This window comes from Cheilinus undulatus, linkage group 17, assembly GCF_018320785.1.
Source record: "Cheilinus undulatus linkage group 17, ASM1832078v1, whole genome shotgun sequence".
Lineage (NCBI taxonomy): Eukaryota > Metazoa > Chordata > Actinopteri > Labriformes > Labridae > Cheilinus > Cheilinus undulatus.
The window spans coordinates 43,077,826-43,103,028 of NC_054881.1; the positions used below are offsets into that span (position 1 = coordinate 43,077,826).

The window sequence follows — 25,203 nt, forward strand, 5'->3', positions numbered from 1 at the left end:
AGAGCATTTACTCACTGCAGTCAGGTTCTCATATCTACACTTTCATACAAACTGGTACCCGGTTTAGACCAGGGGCTCTCAACTTTTTCAGCCTGCGACCCCCAAAATAAAGGTGCCAGAGACCGGGGACCCCCACTGGACCTGAAGGTGGCTGAACAGCCATGAACATTCATGAATAGTCATGTGGAGACAAGGCCGTCCATAAAGAGGGGATAAAGGGGAGAGCTCTCTGGGGCCAAACTAGGGGACCATGGAGGTCAACAAAATCCTGGTCCATTCTAAAGTTAATCTGTAAAATCCATATTTTATATTTAACCTGAAAAATAACCACTCTTATCAATGAAACAAATCTTGTTTAAATCATCTGTGTAGAATATATCCTTCTTAAAAATGTAAATCTATTTTATAAAGAATTTAAAAAAAAAATTAAAATGGGTTAAAGATGGGTTAATAATGGCAAAAATGGTGGAAAGATGGTGAAATTGGATCTTAAAAGTAGCAGAAATGGGTTAGAAGTGGCAAAAATTATATAATAATTGCAAAAAATAACCAAAAAAGGCAAAAAAGGGTTAAAGTGGCAGAAATGGGCATAAATAATGGAAAAGGGAATTAAAAAGTGGCTGGAAAGGCTTTAAATTGTCAAATATGGGTGGAAATCTGGCAAAATGGGACGAAAAATTGATACAAAGTGGAAAATGGTGCTAACTGACAAAGAAAAAAATAGGCAGATATTGGCAGAAATAGGTTAAACAGGCAAAAATGGGCATATCAGATAGTGAGATGTTGTTAAAATGGGAAAAATTGGGCATAAGAAGTAGCAAAATGGGTTTAATAGTGGCAGTAATGGGTCAACAGAGGCAACATTTGACTTACGTGGCAAGAATTAGTTTAGAAGTGGCAAAAACAGGCAGAAATAATGGTGGAAAGGGTTTGTAAAGCCACATTATGTAATAACGCCGCATTATGTAATAACCCTAACCATAGGACTTGGTGTGGGCTCCAAGGTATGCCCTACCCAACTACCTTGCCCTAACCCTAACCGCTTAGTGGCTTAGAAAATGCTACGTTATTTCATGATGGATGGAAAATGTCGTTATTACATAATGCAGCGTTATTACATAACTACAGGGTTTAAAATGGCAAATGTAAGTGTTAAATGGAAAAAATGTGTTAAAATTTGTGGGAGAAAAATGATGAAAATTGGTTAAGATTTGGCAAAATTGGTGTAAAGTAGCGACAGTGGCAACATTTTAAAAATATTCTTTTTTTTTAGGGAATCTGGAGACCCCATCTCAGTGTCTTGCAACCCCCAAGGGGGTCCCGACCCCAAGGTTGAGAACCACTGGTTTAGACAATGCATTAACATGTATTTATAGCTGTTTTGGACATTTGGATACCTGCTAGTAATATTTGATGCTTCCCCATAATTACTAAAAAACAGTTTGATACCTGAGCGCTCAGACTGCACACAGCCGGTCTGGGATGTCCTCATCCTGATTGGTAGATGCATCAGTTACTAGACCGCCCTGTCAGCTGATGTGATCTGCTGTATTCTGCTGGTAACATAAAGCATGGCTTTATTTCTGTCCGTCCAGCCTTGCTCAGAGTGATCAGAGTTTCTGCTCAGTTCAGTACTGAGTCAGTCTTTCAGCTCTTCAGCTGGTATCAGTTTGACTTTTTTAAAACAAAAGCTGCTCTCAAACGTGAGCCAGCTCCTAAAACCGGCTTGTCTGTGAATGACACATCCTGACTCTCTTCTTACTTCTTCTGTTTTTACAATGCAGTGACAATAAAACGACTATCTATCAGTCTATCTTGATCCAAACTTTTATTTCAATCTTGCCAGTTTCCCACAAGATTTACTTACTGAATAGTACAACATAATTTCCTCAAAAAGCATGCACATGAAAAAAGGAAGGGAGAAAAGCTGTTAAAGAAGCGCTGCTAGCCTCTTTGCTAGTGGCTTATTCCTCTTCACTCATCATCATCACCAGCAGCTTCACTGCACACAATACTTAGCATCAAGCTAAAAGGTTAGCGGGGCCTTTTTTAACCGCTTTTCTCCCTCATTTGGCGTGAATAGCAAACCTAGAGTCGGGCATACACTGCCAATTTCGTCTGATTCAGCCATGAAATTTGAGTCTCAAGACTAGAAGTCGCACTGACTTTCAGTCAGATCGGGCGCCGTTTGGCGTGCTGAGTACAGAGTGGTACAACGGCCGACCACAACACAACTACGGCCCAACCAGCTCCTGATTGGTCAGGTGGAATTCTGATATGTTTGATATTTTGGTCGTATGACTCCAGACACTCCCACAGTGTGAGCAGAACCACGAGCAGAATCCTCAACTATGGGGTCTTTTTTCCGTTGTAGACTATCAGACAGTGTTTGAAATCGTCATGACAACAGCAGGAATGACTTTCTAGTTCCCCCACCCGCACAATAATAAAGGAAAAGACTAGCAGGAAACATTTCTGACCACGGATGTCTAGCCAGCATGGATGGCAATGCTGTTTTTGTGTGTCAGAGAGAGAGAGAGGATATGCAGAGATACAACTTCAGCCTCAGCGTTTCAGACTTTAACAAAGGAAACCACTGATTTTTGTCACAGTCCGTGCTGACTTCACTCGTGCAGTGTGAGCACTCAGGTCATGCACGACTATCGGACTGTTTAGTGTGAGCACATCAATCGTGCACAACGTTTGTGCATCGTAAACAATTCAGTCGCACAGTATAAGCCGACATTCAGCCATCTATCATAGAGTTAAGAGCTTAGTGGTGCCTTTTTAACAGTTTTTCTCCTCATTTTGGCATAAATGGTGAACCTAATAGATGCAAAAATGATGCATGTAAGTGCCAGAGTGCATTCAACTTGGTATCCAAACGCCCAGAATGAACGTTAATGAAAGTGTAAACAGGGTCGAAATGTTCTGCAGCATATTAAGAATTAATGAATGACTCATTGTGATGTCTTTGAATATACAGGTGCTACTTCAGGTTTGGTAGGCAGTGTAACCAGTACCTCATTTATAACACTAATTATGAATATCTTACTCGCACCTTGTACTCTTCTGGTGCATTTAGAGCCATAACTGTCCTCTGTTTCTGTTTGGGAGCTTTGTTTCATCTCTCTGATTGTTAATGTGCCTTTGTGATTAAAGCAGAACTGTTTGATCGTCCATTTTTTGGAGTCGTGGGAGGAAGTCAAAAGTGGGAGTACACCCTGCACTGATCCCCAGTCACTCACTCACACCTACAGCCAATTTAGAGCCATCAGTTAACCTAACGAGCATGTCTTTGGTGGTGTGTGGAAGCCGGAGTACCTGGAGAGTACCCAGCATGAACTGGGAGAACATGCAAACTCTGCACAGGAAGTCCTTGACTGGGAAACAAACCAGGAAGCTTCTTGCTGTGAGGTAACAGCTCTAACCCCCACGTTAAAGCGCCGCCATGCTGCCCCATTTTTGATCAGAAATTTAAAAAATAATCGGACATGAAATTTGTCCTTCAACCCTGATCAGAGAAGTGAAACAGAGCTTCAGTATGGTTTAGTTTACTGTCTATTTTTATACTTGTTTATTTGTATTTTTATGTTACTGTGTCTAATCAGTGCAGGACATTGATTGTGCATTTAAAATATGTTGTGGTGCATTGAAAAAAAAGTCCAAGTTGGTATTGTTGATGACTGAAAGTGCCCAAACTTCAATTTATTATGACATATTTTATCATATACTGATCTGTCTGCCTTTATATTCCCCTAAGTCAGAATGTGGTGCTTTCTGAAGTTCTCTGCAACGGTTGATTTGTTTATGGTCACAGATTCAGCAATAAAACACGTTTTTTTTTAAATATATTTCTAGTGACGTCTGTTTTGATTTCCCAACACTTTTCTTCATCTCCATAAATCCCTTGAAAGTGCACCGAGGTATTCGCAGCATTTTAACGGGAGGACATGTGAGGATTAATGTGCCGTCTGCATGTTGAGCACCAGGAACTCTCCCCGAGGGTCGGCACGCCTGCACACGTTCAGCAGAATTACACCCCTTCATTATATATAAACTCTGATATATGGAACCAAGACTGCATGGTAAGACAAGTTTGGTTCTGCGATTAATTTCTCCTATAGCTCTGCCCAAAATACAGAGCACTGATCATCAACTGGCGGCCCACGGGCCAAATCAGGCCCCCAAAGCTTCCTGTCCGGCCCCCAGAAGATCATTAATTTCAGAGGAGGAGAAGAAAAAGATGGTGTGGTTTTAAGAGTACATTTTGGCTTTAAATGCCTGCAGCTGTTAAAAAATTAATATTGAAACAGTTTTAGAATGACTTAACATTTGATCTGCTTTACAGAAATTCACTTGTCAGCCATTATTATTATTATTATTATTATTATTAATATTATTATTATTAATATTACTATTATTATTATTAATATTACTATTATTATTATTATAATGGGTTAGGACTGGCAGAGATGTTGCAAAAATGTCCAGAATAAGAGATGAAAAAGATTAAAGAGTAGCAAAAATGGGTGATAAGTGTCAACGTGGGTTGTGGAGTGGCACAAAGGGACAAAAATATGCAAGAAAAGTGGTGAAAAGAGGTTAAAATGTGGAAAAAATTGGTAAAGGCAGAAAAAAGGGCCAAAAATTTTTTTAAATGGGTTGAAAGTGGCACAAATGGAGCCAAGAAAGTATGAAAATAGGTTAAAAAGTTGCAAAAATATAGGAAAAGGGGCAAAAATGGATAAAAGAGTGGCACAAAGGGGATAAAACATGCAGGAAAAGTGGTGAAAAGAGGTTAAAGTGTGGCAAACATTGGTTTTGAGCTGAAGAGGCAAAACGGGAAATATAGCAAAAAAAAGTATCAAAATATAGCAAAAATAGCCTGGCAAAGTAGTGAAACGGTACAGTAGTTGGCAGGAAAGTTGCACAAAGGGGTTAAAATGGCAAACAGGGTTTAAAGTGTCAAAAATGAGTTAACACTGGTGCTAAATTACCACGGGATAGGGGCCCATTCTCTGGGATTTTCAGGGGCCCAGCCACTCCTGAGGGCCAGCCTGGTTCTTGTTGCCCACTGCATTAAAGATAACAGGGATAGATCTCAGCGGTATGCCTAAAAGTTTCTGTGTTTTTAAAGGAAATACAAATGCTAATACAATAATGCGTTAACCAGATCAAGATATTTTTTTAATCTGTGTTTATTTGAAAGCCTGGCCCTCAGAGTCTCTGTGAAGACTAAATCTGGCCCTTGTGCAGATATACTTGACGACCCTGACACAGAGACTCCGCTTCAGTTTAGACGAGTTTGACCTGGAAGAAAGAGAACATCTCATAGCTGTTTAAATATTGCTCCAGTTTGGGGAGTGAGTCTCTGCCTCAAGTGAAGGAGTTCAGGTATCCTGAGGTCTTGGGAGGGTAAAATGGGCCGTGAGATTACGGGCTGATTGTTGCAGCATCAGCTGTGCTGCAGCTGTTAGACCAAACCATCGTGGGGAAAAGGGAGCTGGTTTAAAAAGCACAGCTTTTGATTAGCCAGACCATCGTCATACCAACCCTAACCTGCTTCAGAGATTAATAAAGTACTTTTGCTGGCAGTTTTGTCTTTTCTCAGTCTAATAGCAGCATTAAAAATGATTTCATAACCATGAGACGACTCCTCAGACTATGTTTCAAACGCCATGAACCTAAAAGACCTGAAGAAGAGGAGGTAACTGAGGTGAAGAAGGGAAAAACAGAGCGTACAGTAAGTCAGCAGAGCTCCAATGAATCTCTGATTATTTCCAGGTTCTCTCTCCTATCGTGTAATCATGACTCATGTTTTAATCATCCAGCTGTGGTTCGGTGGTTCTGCAGCAGACGGCAGCTAAGGTCACACATGTTAGATGTCATTGTTTCCACTGCAGCGTCCGCTCTAACTGCCTCCAGGTACGGGATATAAATAAAACCAGGATGTTAGAGAGGAATCCAAGGACTGGGGAATAAATCAGGGGTTGGTGCTGTTTTCAAGCAGAAACATGCACTCTAAAACAAACATGCACTATTATCTGACACAGTCAATCAGGTTAGTGTGAAGACTTTCAGTTTTAGATTTAGCTGAGTGTGAGGGATTTTACAGATTTAAAATTCAGTGTATCAGGAGAAAAACTACTAAAAGAAGAAGTTCAAACTTCAACTTTTACAACAGAAGGTGGTTTGGATTAAAAAGACCAACCGTATGCACTGGTATTAACAAAGTTAGACTTTTAGGACTTCCTCCTCTACAAGCATGCTCAGCGTGTTGTCGCCATCTGCTGGCCGTTAAGGAGAAGGTTTTAGACAAAAATTACCTCACTTTAGAGCAGTGGTTCCCAAACGGCCCCCCTTTGGCAGATGAAAATATTTTCGGGTCCCCTACCCCTCATTGTTTATAGGAACATATAAAAACATGCAACTGTATGACAAACACATCAGCATTCACAACTTTTGCACACAAGTTCCTGGGTTTTTTTTGAGAGATTCTTTCAACATATAACCTAAAAACCCAACCTAACCTAAAAATTTTGAGTTTAAAATTCTGACTCTCTAAAGATGAACAGTTGGCTTGAAATACAAACTTAACAAACATCTGTAAGATCTGTAAGTCCTGCCATAATTTGAGTGACTACTGTGGGCTTTTTCGTGCTACAGATCTCTTGTGTTTTGCATGCAGCTGTGAGACTGACAATCCCGGGCCGTTATCAATGTCCAGCTTTGATTTGTTTTGTTTTTTTGTCTTAATTAAGGCAACAGTAGAAAAAAACAACTGTCTCCTACAGGTAGGATGCTGCAAAAGGAGAGAGTGTGGCAGAGGCTCTCAGTGGCATCAATGAACTGCTCCTATTCTGGCGAAGTCATCGGCTTGTGTTGCTTAGCCTTGCAGTGCTGCGCCCCCCATCATGACCTCGTGCTCCCCTAGGGGGGGCCCACGGCCCACTTTGGAAACAACTGCTTTAGAAGGAGGTAGAGACTGTATTCATGTAAATAAAGGATGTCTCACTGTAATAATATTTACCAGCCTTTTCCAAACTGAAGAATGAGGTGTGGCTGTTAAATAATGAGACCAACGCTCTAACACAGCTTTATTGAGCATAAACATTTTTCAGGGGCTGCACGGTGGTGCAGGGGTTAGCGCTGTTGCCTCACAACAAGAGGGCCGCTAGTGTGATCAGTGTGAGAGGGTGATCATCACTGGGGCTAGCTTTTGGTCCAGAACCGTCTTTATTGAGAGCTCAGTGTGAGCTGGAGCGTTGTCTTCATGGAGAATTAAACCTTTTTCCACAGTTGTGCTCTCTTTCTTCAGACTTTTTCTCTAATTTTTTCTTGAACCTTTTAGTATTTGTGTTGCTAAAGAGAACCACCACATGGCCTTGAATCTGGACGTCTTTGAGGAGCACGCTCCATCCCTGGTGATGATGCTGCATCACTGACTGCCGTTTTGTCTCAGGACCGTATTTGAAGATCCCATTGTCAGCGTAAATGTGGTTTCCTTCTGTTTGTTCCAGGATTTCTCCACTGATGTGCTCGTGTTTTTCCTTTTGATCAGGAGTCAGAAGTTTTGGGACTCTTCTGTTAGAGGCTGAGGCGATGTCTGAGTCCTGCACAGGATTTAAAATGTATTATTAGAATATTTACATCATAACCATAATTATTTCAGCCAGGGTTATTCCTGCAGTAATTAGTTTGCATCATCCTCTCCTTCACTCAGATAAACTAAGGTTATATTTCTGTCCATACTGTCAGGCCATAAGCTGGAAACTTCCACATCTGCATGTTCTAAGTACAGGTTCCCCGTCTGCTGGCTAAAAAATCAGCACAAAGTATTAAAAAACATCTTTCCATCGTGTTTTCTTCATTTTTATTTTCCATATAAAAACAAGTCCACTACAAAGGTAAAGCAATTTTACAAAAAGAAGAGAACAAGAAGCAACAAACGTTAACATCATTCTCAGTAAGTTCAAGTTGAAAAATCGTCACGTTGAAAGACACCGGCGGTTCTCGTCAGCTCTGAACTCCCAGAAACCATCAGTGTGCTGACGCGGTCCCGCATTAGCACACGGATGGGACAGCGAGAGCATCGGCCCGTCATGCACAGACAGTTAGAACTACCTACAGTATGTTTGAGCATGCATGGACACCGGCGCCACATCAGAGTCTGATTGGCTGCAAAGATGTCACTGATCTAACCCAGCGCCGCGTCTGAGCTGAAACATCATGGTGGGGTTTTAACGTTTATTTCATACATGCATGCTGCTCGGATTAAAACGGTAACATCGAAGAATCATTTACATTCAGTAGATGTCTGCAGACTCTGAGCCATCGCTGCAGCTTTCTTATTCTCATTTCCTGTTTGTAGTCATGATGAATGAGTTCAAATCATACCACATTTTTTTATTCTTTTAGGTCCTTCTGCTTTCAATCAATGCAGCGAAAACTGTTTCATCTTTTTACACTGTGCAGAAACGAGCCGTCGCTTCAGTCCGTACTCTGCATTAGATATCACAACTCTGTCCCTCCTTTAAGAACAGCCTGTACATCCTCTCTGTGGCGCTCCGACTGTGGTTTAGTATCCCTACATGCTGGTAGGAATGAATGTGACTACCAGCTGAGAGGCTAGTGTGCCTCTTTAACAGATTTTCTCCCTTGTGTTGTCATAATCATGCTAATCATGGTTTTTTATTTCTAGTTTTCATGGTTTTATGAGGAGGGTTTGAAATGATGGTATTAAAATGGTTGGAATAGGACGTGACAGTAACATTCAAAAGTCAGGTCAGATGTCAAAATTCATAGAGGGTCAGTTCACAACAGTACAGCCACCAAATTTCTCTAAGAAGCTGGAGCAGAAACTGTTCTGACCTTTTCTGTGCATGAATCAAACGATAGTTTTCTTCTCGTTTAGCTGGTTGAATCGTTTGTTTTGCTGTTCACTGATCATTCTGAGTGATTAAAATTAAGTTGCCCTTTCCCCTCCGATGCTTGCACCAGAGTTGAACAGTGTGACGTCATGCTGGTGTGAATGCATTCACAGCTTTGTGCAGACTGCAGGAACAAATGCATTTTGGTGCATATCTTCATCAACTTTAAAGAAATCAGCACCAATCAGATTATGACCTAAAATGTGTTTTTGACCATTCAGGCTGAAGCCTCTCAAGTTCGATTTAAATCACGCACATTTCTAGAAGTCAGTCGCAATAGAGAGTGTCTTGAATCTTTTAATGCAACAGACTAGAGGGAAAAATGTGTCCAAGAAATGAGAGAAAATGTGGTGCAGCTCCAGAGCTCTGCGTGCCATCTTAATGGCTGGATTGCTCTGAGGGTTCGATGGTTTTAATGCCTCTTAGATTTAGATTCAGCATCAGATCTGATGCCATCACCATGTTAGCCCAGGCATAAAGATGGACGATATCTTAGAAAATAAAGCAAGTAACAGTGTGGATGTTTGTCTTTCAGGCTGAAACTTTAGAGACTGACCTTTAGAGGTGTCCAATCAGGGAAAAAACAAACGGAACTTCCTCAAAGTGAAGTGGCTGGAGGACGCTGTTAGAGCGCTTTGTCGTCATCAGAAACGTCCTTTCTAGTGTTTTTGCTTTATCTTTAAGAAGCTTCCTAACCCCGTCAGTTATTTTAGACTCTACTGAACAGAGAAAGGGAAGAGCTTAGTTATGGATTTAACAAACCCGGAGTCTCCTGGCCTGACATATGATAAATGCTGCAGGACATGTGAATGTGTAACAGACAGAAAACCCTTGTGCACTGACGAACATCAGTTAAAGCCTGGTTTATACTTCTGCATCGATCTACGCCATAGATAGCTGTGGTGAGCGCTGCATACTTGTGTGTTTGTGCTTCTTCCTGCAACTCTCCACCCTAATGCTCCTCAGCAGTGGGATTTTATCCCAGTTCCTTCGCTCATCGCCACATTTCCAGGAAGACATGCCAACTAAAAGTGAGCTTGTCCTGCTGAAGCTGATAAATGTCGATCATCAGCCGATTATACTGCAGCATGAAGGAGAGAGGAGACATGAGAGGAGATGGAAAGTAAAGCCACTAAATGGGCTGAGGAGGAGGAACTTTTTTGCTTTGTTTCTGGTATTTTTTGATGTCGCCAAGTAGGTTTGACTCATCCATCCCTGTCTGCAGCCTCCTCTCTCCCTCTAGAGTAAATTAGTCTCCCAAAGCTACCCAGTGGACTTACCACAGTCTGCACAGGTGCACATCAGCCATACATGCTGATTTCTGCACAGGCTTCAGGGCTATGGAGTATAGTCGACACAGAAGCATAAATCAGGCTCTATGGTTGTTAGCTCTGTGCTAAATGCAGTGAAACATGATGAAGTTTATGCAGAAGAATGCCTGCATGTGTGTTGTTTCCCAGTCCTTGTGTGCTGTGAACATTCATGTCTCTTTAGGGACGTCCAAGCTTCATTCATGAGTTTCAGATGTGTGTGTTTGTGTAGCTCTGTGGGTTTACATGATCCTTTCAGAGTAACAGAAGTCTCCAGAAGAAACATCACGTGGTGCAGCTCCATGTTTTCTCTACCAGGAAGGAGCCGTGTTGGCCAGCCGTCTCATACGCCTGCAAGGGAAAATTAAAACATCACATGACCGTTATTTCAAAAATCTACAAAAACTGGAAAATGATCAGAAACTGATTAAACCACAAAAACTGATGATTAAACACTAAAGATTCAGAGTCGAATCAGGTAACATTTGGGGGCAAAGTATCAAGAAATCAAAAATGTCTATTAAAAAAAATAAAACAGGAAGATTTGAACATAAACATCAGTTTGAGTACGGAGATCTCTTTGTAGAGATTTGAAACATTAATAGTTCAGTAATAAGAGCCGGTTTTTGGCTTCCAAACAGGTCTTCATTTGGCTTTCTAAGTGTGGATTAAAAAAGGACGAAAACAGAAGACAGGAAACTGGCACTGAAACAGGAGGCAGCTCCTGGTGTTCATAGAAAAGAGCCGGCTCGTGGAACCACACACCATCGCTCATTCCCTGAATCCACAAGGTTTATATTCTCAATAGTCTATCACGGAATACACAAATGAGGGAGAAAAGCGGTTAAAAAGAGGCACAGCTAGACTCTGGTCTCAGTCCTAGACTCCTCTAGACTCAGGTCTCAGTCCTAGAGTCCTCTAGACTCTGATCTCTGTCCTAGACTCCTCTAGACTCCGGTCTCAGTCCTAGACTCCTCTAGACTCTGATCTCAGTCCTAGACTCCTCTAGACTCTGGTCTCAGTCCTAGACTCCTCTAGACTCCTGTCTCAGTCCTAGACTCCTCTAGACTCCTGTCTCAGTCCTAGACTCCTCTAGACTCCTGTCTCAGTCCTAGACTCCTCTAGACTCCTGTCTCAGTCCTAGACTCCTCTAGACTCCTGTCTCAGTCCTAGACTCCTCTAGACTCCTGTCTCATTCCTAGACTCCTCTAGACTCCTGTCTCAGTCCTAGACTCCTCTAGACTCCGGTCTCAGTCCTAGACTCCTCTAGACTCCGGTCTCAGTCCTAGACTCCTCTAGACTCTGGTCTCTGTCCTAGACTCCTCTAGACTCCTGTCTCAGTCCTAGACTCCTCTAGACTCCTGTCTCAGTCCTAGACTCCTCTAGACTCTGGTCTCTGTCCTAGACTCCTCTAGACTCCTGTCTCAGTCCTAGACTCCTCTAGACTCCTGTCTCATTCCTAGACTCCTCTAGACTCCTGTCTCAGTCCTAGACTCCTCTAGACTCTGGTCTCAGTCCTAGACTCCTCTAGACTCTGGTCTCTGTCCTAGACTCCTCTAGACTCCTGTCTCAGTCCTAGACTCCTCTAGACTCCTGTCTCAGTCCTAGACTCCTCTAGACTCTGGTCTCTGTCCTAGACTCCTCTAGACTCTGGTCTCAGTCCTAGACTCCTCTAGACTCTGGTCTCTGTCCTAGACTCCTCTAGACTCCTGTCTCATTCCTAGACTCCTCTAGACTCCTGTCTCATTCTTAGACTCCTCTAGACTCTGGTCTCCCTTCATCAGTCTAGACCTGAAGTAGGAGGTCTGCAGGACTAAGTCCTCAGTCCTAGATCACCAGGTAGACCAGTTCACCTGTGGTAAAATCCCTCTGTTGTAAAGGTTAGGGATCAGAGCTGATGATGTAGAAATGTTCTGATGACTGCAGGTCCACTAACAGCTGTTCTCCACTTCCTGCCCACCACCTGACATCCCTGTGCCAGTGGGGTCACATGACTGCAAACAACCTCTTTGTCTTAGTAGATATGAAGGTAGCCGTGTACAGAAATGGCTAAAATAAGCATGCAACACATCAAGATGCAAACATGAAACCAGTGAAGACGCTCATCCCTGAGGGAGCAGATGTCTGTTTATTGAATATTCATCATCTCACCTCGTGTTCCTGTCCTGGTCTCTGATCTTTTTCTCCATTTCTGCGTCTGTAAGCGTCTCCAGCAGGGGGCACCACTGGTCTGCATCGCCTGTGTTTCTGATGGCGATCTCTACTGTGGGGAGGGGGTTCTCACTGAGGGGAAACAACAAAGACTCAGCTTATTGTGAGTGAAAGAGACCCATGGGGCCTGATTCGCTCATTATCATGAATGTCTGCCTTTATAAAACATGACATTGTCTGTAAAAACGCCTTCACTAGGAGCTGACTGAAAGGTGACCCAACAAGCCCAGCACCATGGAGCTCAGCACAGACCCATGTTAACTTTTCTGGTGTTTACTGAGAGCCCTCGGTCTTAAATATTTCCCACCTTTAATGTTCATTAATCCCTCTAACAGCAGGTGTGGGACTTACCTGAAGGCGTAGGTCCGCTGGTGCCAGCTGAGCTGACCCCGGATGCTGTAGGCGATTGTTGTAACGAACTCTCCGCCCAGACCGAGCTCAGAGCAGAGCTTCAGAGCGAACGACTCGGGCGAGTTCTCCTGCTCTGACATGTCCCACTCGAACTGATCCACCAGAGAGATGTTCCCCACGTGAATGTTCAGCTGAGGAACCAGAGAAACGTTACACGTGACGTTGTCATTTCACCAGCTTCAACACGTGCTCCTCCTCCCCCTCCACCCCACCTTTATGATGACTCTCTGGTCCGCCTGCTCCTCCAGTATGCTGTCTGTGGGGTAAGACTCGATCTGCTGACGGATGGCCGAGGCGATGGCAGGCACGAAGGCGAGAGGATTCAGGTCCAGGTCGTCACATAGAATCTCTGCAAACATCTCGGGCGTCATCAGTTTCTCTGTGAATGGGCAGATTAGACAAAAATGATAACATCTGGACACCACCGCTGAGTGCTCTGGATGTTGGTAAGGGTTCATTTTTACCGTTCATGTTCCACGTAAACGTATCCCTCAGTTTCTGCCCGTCTATCTCCATATCCAGGCGAACAGGAACCAGTGACTCCACCTGTGCTGCGTTCTCGTGGATCACTGCTGGATCGTGGTCGTCAAAGCTGCACAAGACGCAAAAAACACAGGAAGACATTCAGTGCTGCATAAAATGTTAAACCAAAATCAGTCAGAGACCGGGGACCCCCACTGTACCTGAAGGTGGTTGAACACAGCCATGCATACTCTAGAATAGTCATGTGGAGACAAAGCCGTCCATAAGGGGGATAAATGGGAGAACTTTCCGGGGCACAGCCAAAATGGGGGCTAACAAAATCACAGTCCCTTGTAAAGTTAAACTGTGGTATCCATATTTAATATTTAACCTGAATAATAACCACTCTTATCAAAGAAAAAAATATCTTTTAATTCAGTTGTATTGTAAGGAGTCCTCTTTAAAATAAACATAATAGCTGGAGGAAATGTGGCCATACATTTGCCAGTCTTTCTCATATCTTTTGGTCATGTATTAAAATTCAAACATTTTGGGAAGGAGTTATCCAGATCCTGGAAAAGATTTTTGCGACCGGGATACCTAAGGATCCTCGGGTGTTATACCTGGGCTTACCCCCAGGAAACTGCATCCCTAAAAAAGGCATATATCTCTTCAAAATAATGACTCTCGCATGCAAAAAGGCCATAACGAGAAGCTGGCTGAAAAATGACCCTCCAGGAACAGCCCAGTGGCTCACAATTATAGAGGAAATATACTCTATGGAAAAACTGACGCACCCTCTGAAATTTAAAATAAAAACCTTTGATCATCGCTGGGACAGATGGCTTCAATACAAGAGAAAGGTGGAACCATTGCAGCTGGACTGAGAACCTTGAATAATGACAGTATGGTATGGCGGTATGACTGTATAGCCCCCCCCCCCCTTTTTTGTTTTTTTTTTTGGTAATGATGTCATTTTAAATGTATTTGTTGTTGTTTGCTGTTTTGTATAAATGAATAAAAATTGAAAAATAAAAAGTAAAAATAAATAAATAAACATAATAAAAAATGTGTTAAATGGCACAAAAAAAGGTGGATATGGTGGTGAAATTGGATTTTAAAAGTAGCAGAAATGGGTTAGAAGTTTAAAATTCAAAAATAAAATGGCAACAAAAATCACCAAAAAATGGCAAAAATGAGCCAAAGTGGAAAAAACGGGCATATAAGGTTGTACAAGGGGATAAAAAGTGGCTGACATTGCTTTAAAGTGGCAAAAAATAGATGGAAATTTGGTGAAATAGGGTGAAAATATGATATAAATTGGCAAAAAGGGTTAGCTGAGGCAGAAATTGGCTAAAATGGGTTTAAATGGCAAAAAAGGGCGTATCATAAAATGAAATGTAGTTAAAATGGACTTAAAAAGTGGTAAAGAGGGATTAATAATGGCAACAATGAGTGTACAGAGCCAACAATAGGCAGAAAGTGGCAAGATTTGGTTTAGAAGTGGCAAAAACAGGCAGAAAATTAGTGGTAGAAAGGGTTTAAAATGGACAAAAATGGGTTTTGGGTGGCAAAAATGTGCTTAAGTGGCAAAAATGAGCATATAAGGTGGTAAAAGGGGATAAAAGTGGCTGAAATTGCTAAAGTGGCAAAAAAAAAAAATGGAAATTTGGTGAAATAGGGTGAAAAAATGATATAAACCAGCAAGAAAGGGTTAGCTGAGGCAGAAATTGGCTAAAATGGGTTAAACTGGCAAAAAAGGGCGTATCATAAAATGAAATGTAGTTAAAATGGGCTTAAAAAAGTGCTGAAGAGGGGTTAATGAAGGCAATAATGTGTCTACAGAACCAACAGTAGGTGGAAAGTGGCAAGATTTGGTTTAGTAGTGGCAAAAACAGGCAGAAAGAAAGTGATGGAAAGAGTTTAAAATGGACAAAAATGGGTTTTGGGTGGCAAAAATGTGCTAAAATTGGCAGGATTAGCTGCTGAAAATGGGTCAAAATTTGGAAAAATTGATGTAAAGTGACAACAGTGTAATTTGAAAAATATATGAAGCTTTTTCAAGGCATCTGGAGACTCCCTGTCAGTGTTTCGCGACCCCAACATTGAGAACCACTGCTCTAGGAGATGTGGCGTGTGTATGTCAGTGCAGCTTCCATTTTTATGAATATTCACCTGATAAAGACTCTAAAACTCTCTCAGTTCTGAACATTAAAATATCTGAGTCATGGAGTTAGCGTGCTATTTTATCATTTTTATCCATGCCGTTCTAATAATATTCCTGCACATCCATGACGTGTCTTCTTAAAATCAGACCAGATCCTCACCACAGAGGGAACGTCCTCTTCTTGTCTCGTCCCATTCTGTTGCGGTTGATGGTGGTGGAGCAAGGCACGGCGTCGAGGTGGTGGGAGCTGTTGGGCAGCGTGGGAACCCACTGGCTGCTCCGCTTGGCTTTCTGCTCCCTATGCACAGAGAGGACGAACAGGAGAAGGGATGAAGCAGATAAACGGGATTCAAATGTTCATGGGTTTTTCGACAAAAATTAAAGAGTAAAAGACTCGAATGTGAGAAAAACAAACACATTCTAATCTGGAGACTAAGGCTGAATTAAAACAGCTGCTAAAATGACCTCCGGTTCTGAAATGATCTTGTAGCGCTGTGAATCTTTGGTCTGACCTGGGCTTTAGGATCCATGAGTGTAACTGACCCTGACTTCCTGTTTAGAGAGAGTTACCTGAGGAAAGCTGGCGGCTCTGTGCTGATGGACACCGCCTTGTATTTCTCGTCGTTCCCCTCAAAGATCTCCTCACATTCAGACGCCTTCAGCAGAGTCACACTGGTGGCTGCAGACAGAAAACACATGTCAGCCTCTTTTCAGTGGTAAGTCTGCAGTGCATTGTGGGTAGAATTAGTAAACAGTAGTAACTCAACCATTTGAGAATAACTGAACCTTTACTATGACTCAATTCTGCTGACAAGAGCCAGTAGGTGATGCGACTGTTTTAGTCACTCAGAGAAAGAACCAGAAATCACTGCTCACTGAGATCACATTAATGTAAGCATCCAGGTCACTAGTAAACACTGTGCAACTTGAACGTTATCTGAGAAAGTCATTGTATGCAGCCTATGGATCAGGATGTAACGGTGTAATGAAAACTAAAGCCGGGGCGCAGACGGTCCAGTTTTCCAAGTGGGCAGGTCAGTCCTTTGCTTCACCATAAACCAGGGGCGTCAAACTCAGTCACAGCAGAGGCCGGATTCTGGATTCAGGACAAACCTGAGGGCCTAACAGGGTCACCTATTAAACCAGAAACTATCAACCTCATTTCACCAGTAAGAAAATATGACAAATAAACTTAGCACTGATGATAAATGATTTTGACATTTAAAGAGTTAAAAAGATAGGTTTAAAGGCTCACAATCTGAGAAAAGTACATTTATTAGTTCAAAACTGTCAAAACAGGAAATTGAAATTGAAAATAATGTTTTTTAAAGGCAAATATATTAGAAAGAAGATAAAGTCATGAGTTTAAAAGGTCAAAATATGAAATAAAATTTAAAATCATGAAATTAAAAGTCAAAACATGATTCAAAATTTTAAATTGTGAGTCTAAAAGGTCAAACTATGGGATTACAAAGTCAATTTGGAGATGAAAATATGAGGTAAAAAACAAAATAGTTGGTTTAAAAGGTCAAAATATCACTTTAAAATTATGAATCTTAAAGCTCAAAATATTCTACGAGAAGTCAAAATTATGAGTGTAAATGCTCAAAGTATGAAATAAAAAGTCAAAATCCTAAATCTGAGTCCTAATTGTGAGATGCTAATTTGAAAATGTGAAATTAAAACACAAAGTAATTTCTTTTCCCACATTCCTGACTTCTTATCTAAATATTTTTATTCCTTACGTTTTCAGATTTTATGTCTTAGCAAGGAAATCTTAAATCATCAGGATAAGTTCACATTTTTATACTTGAGGAAATCTGCAGACCTCAGACTGATGTTAGAACAGAAATATCAGATCATCCTGGGGGCCGGATTTAACTGTTCCAGGGGCCGGTTTTGGCCCCCGGGCCTTGAGTTTGGCACCTTTGCCATAAACGGTCCTGTCCACCTCTATAAAGGTCAAAAGCACTAAAGAAATGGCATCAACGTCGCTCTGCTCACCGTGCGATGAGGCTACGATTTTCTTCCTCTCCTCTACCGAGGCTAACCTCCTCCACAGAGACGGGTATCTTTTATACAGAGAGCCTCTGAACATGCGAAGATAGTTTCCAACCTGTGTGGAGAAAGCAGACTTTCTATCAAGACAGCAAAATAACAAAGGAATAAAACAATGACAAAGAAACACCTTAAAATCTGCTGACATTTCGTTAAATTAAAGTCAGACTTAGAGTCAGTGACCAAAATGGAACAACTGTATTTCCTAAAAAAGGACTTTATAGCTTGTCTGACAGAATTATGCTTACAGATAATATTGTGCATCTCTTATCAGCACACAGCATATTATTGAAAGATGGGCCAATGTCTGTAAAGAGGGCTGATATCAATGCATGGCAGGGATCAGCAGCAGCATCTGTAAAGGCTTCTGTCCACTGTGAGGGCAGGACTGGTAAATAAACTAAAATGAATAAACATTTTTGACTAACTAGCATATTATCGCTTAAATATTTCATTTTTCTTTGAAATGCACCTTATTCTTTAACAGTTAGGCTAACTCTGTCATTATCACCTACACTACAACCAGACACAAGAGATATTTAAGGCACATATTTCTGGGGCTGCCTTGTGGTCCATCTCTGGGTTTAATCTGAATATGCTTTTTTATAATGGTTAAAAAATCCTCCTTTTTGTGTTTTATGGATGTTTTCTTAATCAAAATGAGTGACATAAAAATGAGAATGGCCTTTAACAAAGAAAATGTCATCACATTTGCAATACGAGCATAAAACAGTTAACTCATTCTAAGACAGATGAAGCCTAGCGTTACTTCACGAAGGTCATTCTCCAGTCTCACCTCCTCCACCCCAGCCTCCTCCTTTATAGACTAAAGCTCCACCTCCTCCACCCCAGCCTCCTCCTTTATAGACTTAAGCTTCACCTCCTCCACCCCAGCCTCCTCCTTTATAGACTAAAGCTCCACCTCCTCCACCCCAGCCTCCTCCTTTATAGACTAAAGCTCCAGCTCCTCCACCCCAGCCTCCTCCTCTATAGACTAAAGCTCCACCTCCTCCACCCCAGCCTCCTCCTTTATAGACTAAAGCTCCACCTCCTCCACCCCAGCCTCCTCCTCTATAGACTAAAGCTCCACCTCCTCCACCCCAGCCTCCTCCTTTATAGACTTAAGCTTCACCTCCTCCACCCCAGCCTCCTCCTTTATAGACTAAAGCTCCATCTCCTCCACCCCAGCCTCCTCCTCTATAGACTAAAGCTCCACCTCCTCCACCCCAGCCTCCTCCTTTATAGACTAAAGCTTCACCTCCTCCACCCCAGCCTCCTCCTTTATAGACTAAAGCTCCACCTCCTCCACCCCAGCCTCCTCCTCTATAGACTAAAGCTCCACCTCCCCCCCACCCTCCTCCTTTATAGACTAAAGCTCCACCTCCTCCACCCCAGCCTCCTCCTCTATAGACCAAAGCGCCACCTCCTCCACCCCAGCCTCCTCCTTTATAGACTAAAGCTCCACCTCCTCCACCCCAGCCTCCTTCTTTATAGACTAAAGCTTCACCTCCTCCACCCCAGCCTCCTCCTCTATAGACTAAAGCGCCACCTCCTCCACCCCAGCCTCCTCCTTTATAGACTAAAGCTCCACCTCCTCCACCCCAGCCTCCTCCTTTATAGACTAAAGCTTCACCTCCTCCACCCCAGCCTCCTCCTCTATAGACTAAAGCTTTACCTCCTCCACCCCAGCCTCCTCCTCTATAGACTAAAGCGCCACCTCCTCCACCCCAGCCTCCTCCTTTATAGACTAAAGCTCCACCTCCTCCACCCCAGCCTCCTCCTTTATAGACTAAAGCTTCACCTCCTCCACCCCAGCCTCCTCCTCTATAGACTAAAGCTTTACCTCCTCCACCCCAGCCTCCTCCTCTATAGACTAAAGCTCCACCTCCTCCACCCCAGCCTCCTCCTTTATAGACTAAAGCTCCATCTCCTCCACCCCAGCCTCCTCCTCTATAGACTAAAGCTCCACCTCCTCCACCCCAGCCTCCTCCTCTATAGACTAAAGCTCCACCTCCTCCACCCCAGCCTCCTCCTTTATAGACTAAAGCTCCACCTCCTCCACCCCAGCCTCCTCCACTATAGACTAAAGCTCCACCCCCCAGCCTCCTCCTTTATAGACTAAAGCTCCACCTCCTCCACCCCAGCCTCCTCCTCTATAGACCAAAGCGCCACCTCCTCCACCCCAGCCTCCTCCTCTATAGACTAAAGCTCCACCTCCTCCAACCCAGCCTCCTTCTTTATAGACTAAAGCTTCACCTCCTCCACCCCAGCCTCCTCCTCTATAGACTAAAGCTTTACCTCCTCCACCCCAGCCTCCTCCTTTATAGACTAAAGCTCCACCTCCTCCACCTCAGCCTCCTCCTTTATAGACTAAAGCTCCACCTCCTCCACCCCAGCCTCCTCCTCTATAGACTAAAGCTCCACCTCCTCCACCCCAGCCTCCTCCTTTATAGACTTAAGCTTCACCTCCTCCACCCCAGCCTCCTCCTTTATAGACTAAAGCTCCACCTCCTCCACCCCAGCCTCCTCCTTTATAGACTAAAGCTCCATCTCCTCCACCCCAGCCTCCTCCTCTATAGACTAAAGCTCCACCTCCTCCACCCCAGCCTCCTCCTCTATAGACTAAAGCTCCACCTCCTCCACCCCAGCCTCCTCCTTTATAGACTAAAGCTCCATCTCCTCCACCCCAGCCTCCTCCTCTATAGACTAAAGCTCCACCTCCTCCACCCCAGCCTCCTCCTTTATAGACTAAAGCTCCATCTCCTCCACCCCAGCCTCCTCCTCTATAGGCTAAAGCTTCACCTCCTCCACCCCAGCCTCCTCCTCTATAGACTAAAGCTTTACCTCCTCCACCCCAGCCTCCTCTATAGACTAAAGCTTTACCTCCTCCACCCCAGCCTCCTCCTCTATAGACTAAAGCTCCACCTCATCCACCTCAGCCTCCTCCTTTATAGACTAAAGCTCCACCTCCTCCACCCCAGCCTCCTCCTCTATAGACTAAAGCTCCACCTCCTCCACCCCAGCCTCCTCCTTTATAGACTTAAGCTTCACCTCCTCCACCCCAGCCTCCTCCTTTATAGACTAAAGCTCCACCTCCTCCACCCCAGCCTCCTCCTTTATAGACTAAAGCTCCATCTCCTCCACCCCAGCCTCCTCCTCTATAGACTAAAGCTCCACCTCCTCCACCCCAGCCTCCTCCTCTATAGACTAAAGCTCCATCTCCTCCACCCCAGCCTCCTCCTTTATAGACTAAAGCTCCATCTCCTCCACCCCAGCCTCCTCCTCTATAGACTAAAGCTCCACCTCCTCCACCCCAGCCTCCTCCTTTATAGACTAAAGCTCCATCTCCTCCACCCCAGCCTCCTCCTCTATAGACTAAAGCTTCACCTCCTCCACCCCAGCCTCCTCCTCTATAGACTAAAGCTTTACCTCCTCCACCCCAGCCTCCTCCTTTATAGACTAAAGCTCCATCTCCTCCACCCCAGCCTCCTCCTCTATAGACTAAAGCTCCACCTCCTCCACCCCAGCCTCCTCCTTTATAGACTAAAGCTCCACCTCCTCCACCCCAGCCTCCTCCTTTATAGACTAAAGCTCCACCTCCTCCACCCCAGCCTCCTCCTCTATAGACTAAAGCTCCACCTCCCCCCCAGCCTCCTCCTTTATAGACTAAAGCTCCACCTCCTCCACCCCAGCCTCCTCCTCTATAGACCAAAGCGCCACCTCCTCCACCCCAGCCTCCTCCTTTATAGACTAAAGCTCCACCTCCTCCACCCCAGCCTCCTTCTTTATAGACTAAAGCTTCACCTCCTCCACCCCAGCCTCCTCCTCTATAGACTAAAGCTTTACCTCCTCCACCCCAGCCTCCTCCTCTATAGACTAAAGCTCCACCTCCTCCACCCCAGCCTCCTCCTTTATAGACTAAAGCTCCATCTCCTCCACCCCAGCCTCCTCCTCTATAGACTAAAGCTCCACCTCCTCCACCCCAGCCTCCTCCTTTATAGACTAAAGCTCCACCTCCTCCACCCCAGCCTCCTCCTTTATAGACTAAAGCTCCACCTCCTCCACCCCAGCCTCCTCCTTTATAGACTTAAGCTTCACCTCCTCCACCCCAGCCTCCTCCTTTATAGACTAAAGCTCCATCTCCTCCACCCCAGCCTCCTCCTCTATAGACTAAAGCTTCACCTCCTCCACCCCAGCCTCCTCCTCTATAGACTAAAGCTTTACCTCCTCCACCCCAGCCTCCTCCTTTATAGACTAAAGCTCCATCTCCTCCACCCCAGCCTCCTCCTCTATAGACTAAAGCTCCACCTCCTCCACCCCAGCCTCCTCCTTTATAGACTAAAGCTCCACCTCCTCCACCCCAGCCTCCTCCTTTATAGACTAAAGCTCCACCTCCTCCACCCCAGCCTCCTCCTCTGTAGACTTCAGCTCCTCCTCCCCCCCAGCCTCCTCCTTTATAGACTAAAGCTCCACCTCCTCCACCCCAGCCTCCTCCTCTATAGACCAAAGCGCCACCTCCTCCACCCCAGCCTCCTCCTTTATAGACTAAAGCTCCACCTCCTCCACCCCAGCCTCCTTCTTTATAGACTAAAGCTTCACCTCCTCCACCCCAGCCTCCTCCTCTATAGACTAAAGCTTTACCTCCTCCACCCCAGCCTCCTCCTCTATAGACTAAAGCTCCACCTCCTCCACCCCAGCCTCCTCCTTTATAGACTAAAGCTCCATCTCCTCCACCCCAGCCTCCTCCTCTATAGACTAAAGCTCCACCTCCTCCACCCCAGCCTCCTCCTTTATAGACTTAAGCTCCACCTCCTCCACCCCAGCCTCCTCCTTTATAGACTAAAGCTCCACCTCCTCCACCCCAGCCTCCTCCTTTATAGACTTAAGCTTCACCTCCTCCACCCCAGCCTCCTCCTTTATAGACTAAAGCTCCACCTCCTCCACCCCAGCCTCCTCCTTTATAGACTAAAGCTCCATCTCCTCCACCCCAGCCTCCTCCTCTATAGACTAAAGCTCCACCTCCTCCACCCCAGCCTCCTCCTCTATAGACTAAAGCTCCACCTCCTCCACCCCAGCCTCCTCCTTTATAGACTAAAGCTCCATCTCCTCCACCCCAGCCTCCTCCTCTATAGACTAAAGCTTCACCTCCTCCACCCCAGCCTCCTCCTCTATAGACTAAAGCTTTACCTCCTCCACCCCAGCCTCCTCCTTTATAGACTAAAGCTCCACCTCCTCCACCTCAGCCTCCTCCTTTATAGACTAAAGCTCCACCTCCTCCACCCCAGCCTCCTCCTCTATAGACTAAAGCTCCACCTCCTCCACCCCAGCCTCCTCCTCTATAGACTAAAGCTCCACCTCCTCCACCCCAGCCTCCTCCTCTATAGACTAAAGCTCCACCCCCCCAGCCTCCTCCTTTATAGACTAAAGCTCCACCTCCTCCACCCCAGCCTCCTCCTTTATAGACTAAAGCTCCACCTCCTCCACCCCAGCCTCCTCCTTTATAGACTAAAGCTCCACCTCCTCCACCCCAGCCTCCTCCTTTACATCTTAAATCTTGCTGCACCCTCATTTTCACATTCATGCTATAAGGATTAATTTCTTCTGAAATACTTTCATTGTTTTTAATACACATAGTCTTGTTTATGGGATTATTTATTGCTTGAATTTGTCGAAAAATACATGAGATTAACCTGAGAATAATCGCATATCAAATCACAACTGCAATATTTGTGAAAAAAAATCACAGATTATTGTTGTAATTGGCTCAGCCCTACTGATGAGTTTGTGTTTATCTTCTTTTCTAGTGATGGCTGAGTGGATTTTTGTAAAACTGATCAGACATTACACCAATCTGGAAAAGCTGTTTCAATCTCACTTTTTTGTTACTTTAATATGTGTAGGGATTAAAAATGAGGAATACAGGTAACAAGGAGACGGGGGGATTTAAGTGTCAAAGGTGGATATAAGCTGGAAAGGGAAACAAGGGGGTAATATGGAGGAGAAGAAGGCAGAGGGAAATAAGGTGGGAAAGTCAAATAAAGGGGAAAAAGTGGGGAAATAAGGGAGGAATATTGTGGATAGGTTGGCAGATACTTCATTAATCCTAAGGAAATATTATATGATGGAGAAGGGGGAAACAAGGGAAAGGAAGGGGAATTATAGGAAATAAAGGACAAAGGGGACATACTGGGAAATAACAGGAGAATTATGGGAAATGGAGGATATAAGGAAGAATAAGGGTAAATGTCTGCATCCCTAATATTTCACTATGATGATCTGTTTCTATCTAAAGTTGGATCTAACATAAATGTACTACATACAGTCCTAGGCTGAGAGAAACTACTGCTTTTAAATTATAGCAGAAATACCACTACTAACTGGTATACTAATACTAATAACTACATACTAATTTTGACTTTTTCTCATGACTTCGACGTCTTTAATGGGACAAATGTGACTTACTTCATCAGATATCTGATTATCTTTAAGAGTTTCTTTAAAAAATGCTTATTTTTCTGCTTTCTCTCTGTTTAACTGGTGGGCTTCATTTGATTGAGGAGGACTCTGACATGTTAAAACATGTGATTTTATTAAAAAGTGAAGGTTTTAATCGTTTAAACAGCCTTCCTCTGCTCGTTTCTCCAGGTTAGTCTAACTGCTGGTTGTTTCAGGCTGGAGGGAGAAGTTTATTAAACGTCACCACTGAAGGGCAAAAATGCATTTATTTCCATTATTTAATATGATCGGAACAGCACAAGCGATGTTAGTTTGATTTCCCCTCCAACTCTGAGGAACTACCCTCCTCTTTCTCGTTTTAACGCCTGTCTTTGTTTATGGACCATCAATGAAGCTAGTTAGCATGCTAGCACTAACTAGCCATGAGAATGGATGCCTGAGGCTAACGCGAGAAGGCTAAGCATCAAAACATAAATGAATGGGGGGTCACTTACCTCCGATCCGACCATATAAAAGTCCCCATCTTGCTCTAACTGGAATTTAACCGGCTTTTGGCCAAATGTTTTACTTAGAGCCAGTTGCATCTTTACGCAGTTGCTAACAGGCTAACTAATGAGCCTTCTCCTTCTCAGGTGTGTTCAGGGACACGGAAAAAGCTGGGAAATCATCCGGAGCGCATGAGAATAATGCTTACTGACCTGATTGAGAACATAATAAATGAGCAAATCTGCTGGAATGAATTTATGAAAATTACCATTCAAAGAAGACTGCTACAAAGATATGTTCGACATGAATAATGGTTGAATACTTCAACAGCCTAACAGTTCACTTCTACAGTAAAGGTTTTTCCGATGATCCCTAAAGCGTCACGGCTCCTGCTCATGTATGTCCAAAGTGGAGGAACAGATTCAAAGCCAATTATCACCCCCTAGTGGCGAGAGGGGATACAATTAACCTGTCGGTTTTTGGACATATTCCTCCAATATGAGACCATAAATCAGGGGTTCTCAACGTTGGGGTCGGGACCCCATTGGGGGTCTCCAGAAGCCCTAAAAAACTAAGATCACGTTTGAATGACATTGTTGCCACTTCACAGCAAATGTGACTAATTTTAACCCGCTTTTATCATTTTTCCCACCAATTTTGCCCATTTTAACACATTTTTTGAAACTTGTAACCTATTTCTGTCATTTTA

General features: G+C 43.8%; 1 protein-coding gene across 2 annotated transcripts; it reads right to left on the reverse strand.

The window, feature by feature from the left end:
* Positions 1 to 7,087: 7,087 nt before the first annotated feature.
* On the reverse strand, positions 7,088 to 24,639 carry LOC121525393 (SWI/SNF-related matrix-associated actin-dependent regulator of chromatin subfamily B member 1-like). 2 transcript variants are annotated; one of them, XR_005993214.1, is made up of 10 exons: positions 24,503 to 24,639; positions 17,499 to 17,610; positions 16,065 to 16,173; positions 15,655 to 15,792; positions 13,330 to 13,457; positions 13,078 to 13,244; positions 12,806 to 12,996; positions 12,395 to 12,526; positions 10,490 to 10,594; positions 7,088 to 7,616 (listed from the first exon to the last, which is right to left on the reverse strand). XR_005993214.1 is itself a non-coding variant. In XM_041811377.1 (9 exons), the coding sequence occupies exons 1-9, from the start codon at positions 24,590 to 24,592 to the stop codon at positions 10,555 to 10,557; spliced, it is 1,107 nt and encodes a 368-aa protein (XP_041667311.1). In that variant the 5' UTR covers positions 24,593 to 24,639; the 3' UTR covers positions 7,641 to 10,554. The 2 variants fall into 2 exon arrangements, 1 of the variants encoding a protein (XP_041667311.1); XM_041811377.1 differs by lacking the exon at positions 7,088 to 7,616 and having other exon boundaries at positions 7,641 to 10,594.
* Between the last annotated feature and the right edge of the window lie 564 nt (positions 24,640 to 25,203).